The following is a 7538-nucleotide window of genomic DNA, read 5'->3' as shown; positions in this document are numbered from 1 at the left end:
TTTTTGAAAATAGGCTCATTTTCCAACTCCCCTAGAGTTAAACAGTTGAGTTTTACCGTTTTCGAATCCATTCAGCCGATCTCCGGGTCTGGCCGTAGCACTTTTAGCTGTAGCTTAGCATAGATTATTGAATCTGATTAGACCGTTAGCATCTCGCTAAAAAATGACCAAAGAGTTTCTATATTTTTCCTATTTAAAACTTGACTCTTCTGTAGTTACATCGTGTACTAAGACCGACGGAAAATGAAAAGTTGTGATTTTCTAGGCCGATATTGCTAGGATGGGTACCATGGGTGCAGCAGGCGCAATGATATTACGCAGCGCCTGACAATAGGCTTCTTGGAAGTTACCTAACTGGGGACTATTTTCAGGCGCTGCGTAATATCATTGCACCTGCTGCACCCATGGTACGGCAGCAAAGTTCCTTGATTATTATGCCGGAATGAGAGTATAGTTCCTAGCCATATTGGCCTAGAAAATCGCAACTTTTCATTTTCCATTGGTCTTAGTACACGATATAACTACAGAAGAGTCAAGTTTTAAATAAGAAAAATATAGAAACTCTTTGGTCATTTTAGAGCAAGATGCTAACGGTCTAATCAGATTCAATGATCTATGCTAAGCTACAGCTAAAAGTGCTACCGCCAGACCCGGAGATCGGCTGAATGGATTCAAAAACGGTAAAACTCAACTGTTTAACTCTAGGGGAGTTGGAAAATGAGCCTATTTTCAAAAATAGTGGAGTGTTCCTTTAATGCTCTATTGCATTGTAAAATAACATACGATCTATGCTAAACCCTAACCTAAACTTAACGGATAATGTTAACAAACACCAACATGGGGTAAAAAAGGCATTTGCTGAAGGTTGTTTTTTACAAGTGTTTGTGCGCCTTTTTTGTAACGCATTTTTTATGGGACTCATGCTTGAGTGCTCCACAACACAAGTGCAATGCTGTACTAGGTGAGCTACCGAGCAAGTTTGCTATAGCAGAAAATCCATAAATATAGGCCTGGTTATGTGATGCAAACATCAAAATGTATTAGCTTACAAATCACACACTATAATAAAGTTTTTTTGAGGTCAATAGTACAGTTCTTTAAGTTGTCAGTGTTTTAAAGCAGTGAATTGTATGTGTAAGAATGTTTTTTTGGAGTTTTGCAGGTAGAGGAACGTTTCCCAAAGTATTTCACTGCAAAAACTTGCTTGTTATTTACTCACTTCACACCATCCTGCTTATTCAGAAGCGACATGAGCTGAGTATATACACAAAGTCATTGTCATTCTTTACCAAGGCCATAATGAGGATCTGAGGGCATGTGAGGCTTAACCCAGAGTCACAACCAGTCCTCACAATATAGAGATATGAAATAGTTACATATATGCTATATAGTTGACATAGTCAACATAGCCCTGACAGTGAAGAGTGTGACTGTAATGATATGGGACTGCATGACTTCAAAAATACAGAGGAAATTATATTTATAAATGCCACCACAAATGCCTGTGGATATATCAAAAACATAACCTGGCCAAGTATACCACCTGACTTTCTGTTTGTCATGAATGCTGTTTGATCCTGCATAGGAATTGCACTGGTGCACCTGGCGAAACATAACAGTGTTCTCTGTTTTTCCATCTTTTTTAGATCTCACTTTTCTCTATCGCTGAAAACTCAATCAGCATTCGGACTCATCTTCTACCTGGCTGACGAGTCTGAGGAGAACTTCATGGCTCTGTTCCTCACTCATGGAAGGCTGGTATTCACATTCAGCTCGGGCCAGAACCAAGTCAGAATCAGATCCAAGGAGAAATACAGTGATGGACAGTGGCATGATGTAAGTTAAATCTGACTTCAGTTTGTCCTAGCAAATACGTAACACTACCCATAGAGAGAGAGCGAGCGAGAGAGAAAAAGATCACATACTGGCTAGTAATACTGACTGCAGAAATTTAATTTAATTTAATTTAATGTTAAAAAGATATCACAATAAACAAGGTCTTTCAAAGTTCTCTTTATTTATAGTAGGAACACTAAATTAAACAGTGAATAACAAAATGATGTTATAGTTCATTTATCTTTATGGTGTAAATCCCAAAAATTATACTGACCTACATGAAGTAACAGTTTGGCTTATGTCTAAAGAAAAGTGTGTAAAAGTGTATGATCTTTATAATAAATAATCCTTTTTATTTCATATGAATGTTTGCATCTTTGGGAAAATAAATATATTTGAATCAGATTAAAATTTAAATATAATTTGTGAAAAACTAATAATGTTGGCTGCAACAAATTATTGAGTTGCTCCTAAGTGTATTTTTTTTTAGTGCAGATAATGATTGTTTCCAAGCATATAGAGTTATACAGAGGCCAATTACTCACCTTTAGATTGACATCCCACTAGAATTTTTAAGATTAATTTACATTGCATAGAATTGAGAACACAACCTTCGAATGCTGAGATGTTCTGATGTCTTGATGTCTTTAGTTTCAAGTAACAGAATCCTCTTCCCAAATAAGCAGTAATTATTGAATAGTTTGCCTATTACAGGAGTGGTTCTTTTTTGTGGCACTTTATCTCTCCTTCTGTAGATAATCTTTATCAGAAGTGGAAATACTGGCAGACTGATAATTGACGGGCTTACGGTACTAGAGGACAGAGCTCCAGGCGGAAACATCTCACTGCTTGTCCAAGATCCACTCTTTGTAGGTGGGGTGCCGCCTGATCAGGCCAAGAAAAACATTCAGGTATTGTGATCCCTCATTAACTGCCCTATTCCCTCAGGTGCTGCAAATCATTCAGATCTATCTGAAAATGAATAATCCATGTAATCATCATCACAAAATTAACTGAAACTGAGTACAGTCCAAAGATGACCAGTAGTGCACTAAATATCTTGGCATTAACAGTCTGTCACTGTAAATATCCTGTGTTGTCACAGTTTAAAATAGTATTCACGTTAATTAGGTGCAATTTTTCACGAAAGCTTTCAGAGACATGGTAACGGGCAGAAATGTCTGGAATGCAGGCAGCTGGATCAGAATACATTAGTGTTTCTATCCTCGCTGTCAAGCACACTCTTGACTGCTCAGTAATAGAGTACTGTATGCATACTTATTTTCTCTACTTATTATGGAAATAATATACTTTAAAAGAATAAACTTACATGCAAATAGAATATAATGGCATTTATGCTAAACTAAAATACACTTTAATGTCATTTCTGTCTGAGTTATGTGTGTTAAGAAACATGATAATGAAAGTGTACTCTCTTTAAGTATATTTAAGTGGCCTTTTATTTCTTTCAAATTATATCATCTGCAGATACAGCACTTCTTTTTCATAAGGGTAGGTAAATCTTGAGCAAAAGTATAATGTTGTAAAATAGATGGTTTTAGTTAACAATCCCGAGATTAAGTCACATGTTTTACCAGCTGAGATAACCAGGTTTCTGCACTTCTCAGATTAGGGTTTTATTATACAATGTCACGTTTTAGTCACAAGATCAGCCTACTTAAAAAATCTATATTTTGACAGCGTCTCCTACAGTGTCATAGCACTCACATCACAAAAAAACTCAATATTTTCATAACATGTCCTTTTATTTATTTTAGTGTTATATGCTTAGTGTTGGGTCCTGATCACCATGTTTGAGTTTATTTTGTGATGATGTTAATGAAACTGACTGTTAATTAAATGTATACTTCTGTAGAAGACGTCTGTGTCTGGCTTCTCTGGCTGTGTGCGGAGTCTCCAGCTGAATGGCCGCTGGCTCACCTCTGCCTCCCACAGTTTTGGGGTCACACCCTGTTATGAGGGCCCCTCTGAACCAGGGACATACTTCACTGAGGAGGGAGGATATGTGTTGCTGGGTAACATACAATGCATCACTACTACACTACTCTCAAATTCACTTAATTAAATGTTTTAGTGTTGAGAAAGAGGAGACTGTATTCCCACCATGGCTCACTGACCCCACTGGGTATGTCAGCATGAATTTATTTACATTCTTGATTTATTCCTCAGTGACATTAATGGAACAGAGTTTCATAACTTCAGTGAATAATTTTCTCATTTTAATTAAAAAGTTATTAAGCTATTATTAAAAGCTGTTATGTCTTGTGGATTAAGCGTAAATTATGTGAAATGTTTTATTCAGGCAGGGTTATTATCGGTAATTAAAATGAAAATGATAAAAAAAGAAGTTACTTGAAGTAAAATACATGTTAATTGAAATGAAATTTAAATATAAAAACCCCACATTTATATTTTAGCTAGGTGCCAACATTTTGCTCAGTTTAACTTAAAACACTAAAATAACATAACTGACATTCTATTTGTGTTATTTCAGTTTGAATGATTTTACTATTTTAACCTGTTAACTGTAAGCATCCCGGTATCATTCGAAATATACGGTACTACAATATTTTACAGTTAAAATCTTTGATAATCTTGACAGAACATGTCGTTGGAAAGGTCCGAGTCTCAAGGTTCCATATTTGGGGGTTATTTTGTGATTGAATTAATTTAGTGATTAATGTAATATTTGTAATAGGAAAATGCATCAAAAAAGTTCAATGATGTTTGGGTGTCACCCAGTGGCTATTTTTGGTATAGCGCTTGAACAAAATCTCACAGGAACCTCAATTTTTGTGATATAAATTTCAAATTTGACACATAACTTATTTAGTCAAGGCTTTAATTTTATTTAAATTTAGATTCCAAAATATTTTGTAAAATATTTATTTCATATAAAAACTTCACATATTCTTTACAATAAATTTGAGGCAGCGGCTATTTGCACTAAGTGTAAATAGCGATAGATGCTATTTACACTAAGAGCAAACAGCAATGGATTCTATTTACACAAAGTGAAAATAGCGGTTTTTTTTTTTTTTTGCAAATAGTGGTAAATATCTGCACCTCAGTATTGTGGTACATTGTGGTAAAACAGTATGCAATAACAACATTGAGTGTAAATTCTCATTTTTGTTAGAATTATTAAATGGATGCCGCCTTATTGTAACAATAAAGCCTCCCTACACTTACCCAATACTTTATTTTAAACTTTCAGATTATTTCCTTCATTTTTATTGAAAATAAATGCCTTTCCGATGTGATAAGAGATGTGAAAATGGAGAAGAACGAGTTCGGCAAAAGGCGGATTTGAACTGTGTTAAGCGCTTATCATCTACGTCACTAAAGCTGTCAACTGATAGCCATCTTTAGTAATGTTGTCCAGCCCAATCACACATTGGTGGGCGGAGTTAGTGCAAATGGCCTCTCTGCCAACAAAGCAGGCCTTTTGCACTTAGTGTGCCGGTGTGTCGCTGAAATCGGAGCTGGTGAAGGGCTGCTGTTCGCGGGGGAACTGCGAACTTTAGACCGCGGCCTCGCATTTCACTCGTAGCTGAGAGATGCCGCGACTGACTCCAAAACCTGCTCAAAAACAAAGAGTACTGAATTTAGAGAACATATTTTAACATCAAATTAAATTACACTCAGTATTATAACGAATAAAATCCATTTATGTTGTGCAAGGCAAAGGCGTTTCCAGTGCGAAACGACCGCTGCTGAGTGCTGACGCAGCTGACTGACATCTCGTCCTTATGTTGCGTTCTCAAAAACAAAGAGTACTGAATTTAGAGAACATATTTTAACATCAAATTAAATTACACTCAGTATTATAACGAATAAAATCCATTTATGTTGTGCAAGGCAAAGGCGTTTCCAGTGCGAAACGACCGCTGCTGAGTGCTGACGCAGCTGACTGACATCTCGACCTTATGTTGCATTGCGTAAAATAATATAATTTACACCACATTAAAGACTTTATAAATTAAATAAAACATATACCAACCTTTATTTCCCGGAAAGAGTGCACCAAATCGGCGGCGGCGGCACTGGCACCAAAACAAAGACTATAGAATACCCAAGACGTGTCACTCGTATAGATTTGAATGGGGAAAAATGCAACGCTTAACTAAAGCTGTCAATTGATAGCCGTCTTTAGTAATGTTGTCCAGCCCAATCACACATTGGTGGGCGGAGTTAGTGCAAATGGCCTCTGCCAACAAAGCAGGCCTTTTGCGCTTAGTGTAAAAAGACACTCTGTAAACTTAAACATAACAAAATAAACAAACTTAAACATGAACTTTTTTTAAACTTTCATTTTTTTAAAATGCTTTCACTTCAGCAATAATCTGCTGATTGTCTTTTCTTAAAAAAGAGACAAACCTAAGGTCTGTAATCCAACGTATTTATGAATTCGAGTTTGGATAGTACATTTTCACATCTATGATCAAAGTGAAGGGGGGTGACGGTTAAGAGGTTAAGATGTGGAAAACAGTACTGGCAAAAAACGAGTAGATAAACATTTGACTGCTTAACCCAGTACACTTACCCTAATTGCTAACTTATCAAGACAAAGCATGTTTTGCTTGTGAGCGACATTATGGTGAGAGCCAAACTCACACTAACCAGCATAAACCAGCTTGAATTCTCATGGTGGTCTTGTGCAAGAATACCACTAAAAAAATAACCCAACACATAAGTGAGAGCCACAGACAGACAGAGGCTCCTGTGAGAGAAGTGGAATGTGATCTGCCGCTTGTTCAGCCATCTGATTGGTTGGTGCAGAGGTTGGGGATGATTTAAGCAGTCCTCAAGGCCTTGGGAAATGGAGTTGCAGCTGTTAAATGTGCATAGAGACATTTCACGCCCTAGTGCGGCTGTCAGGGGGTTACACACGCACATAACTCTTCTTGGCTCAAGAGGACACAATCCCAGCATGCACAGCTATTCAGTACTGCTGTATTCACACAGCAGTGATCAAGAATCAGATGTCTCCTTGTCTAAATGCATTAGCCATTTGCGGTTATAAGTGAATCCAAGGATAATATGCTGACATAAAGTATGTTCTTCTCCTGACATACAGATGACTCCTTTAATTTTGGCTCAAGATTTAAGATGGTGATAGAGGTGCGCCCTCGTGTGGCGTCAGGAGTGCTTCTGCATGTCTTCACCGGAGAGAAGGAATATCTCACCCTGTACATCTATCAAAACCAGGTCTGAAGATCCAATCAAAGATTTATTATAATTCCCATGACGTGTGATTCATCTTCAACAAGTTCAACATGACTTATGTTTTAGTATGGTAGTCAGCACATCAAGTATTGTACTTCTTCAAAGCATGACAAAGATTATTAAACATAATGATTTATAAAGTACTTAAAGTAAAACATGTAATTTCACATTATTACAAAGTATTAAATGTAGAAGAAATATAGTCTTGAAAGTGTACTATATTAAAGGGGTGGTTCATTGCAATTTCACTTTTTTAATGTTAGTTAGTGTGTAATGTTGCTGTTTGAGCATAAACAATATCTGCAAAGTTACGATGCTGAAAGTTCAATGCAAACGGAGATATTGTCTTTTAAAATTCTGGCAGTTTAATGCCTACAAAAATGGCTGGTAGGGACTACAACAAGTTACTTCCCGGGTTCGTGACATCACAAACCCAGATAAACCCCGCCCTC

At 36.8% G+C, this 7538-nt stretch overlaps 1 protein-coding gene across 1 annotated transcript in view; it reads left to right on the top strand.

Annotated features, from left to right (window-relative positions):
• lama4 (laminin, alpha 4) overlaps nt 1-7538 on the top strand; it is a 58043-nt gene that overhangs the window by 46541 nt on the left and 3964 nt on the right. Inside the window, exons 34-37 of the mRNA XM_016462796.1 lie at nt 1647-1836; nt 2592-2747; nt 3713-3872; nt 6938-7068. Of these exons, the coding sequence (XP_016318282.1) occupies nt 1647-1836; nt 2592-2747; nt 3713-3872; nt 6938-7068 (637 nt within the window). The remainder of the gene's footprint in view (nt 1-1646; nt 1837-2591; nt 2748-3712; nt 3873-6937; nt 7069-7538) is intronic.

This window comes from Sinocyclocheilus anshuiensis, unplaced genomic scaffold, assembly GCF_001515605.1.
Source record: "Sinocyclocheilus anshuiensis isolate Anshui unplaced genomic scaffold, SAMN03320099.WGS_v1.1 scaffold937, whole genome shotgun sequence".
NCBI classification, from domain to species: domain Eukaryota; kingdom Metazoa; phylum Chordata; class Actinopteri; order Cypriniformes; family Cyprinidae; genus Sinocyclocheilus; species Sinocyclocheilus anshuiensis.
This window is presented reverse-complemented; position numbering and strand designations above follow the sequence as displayed.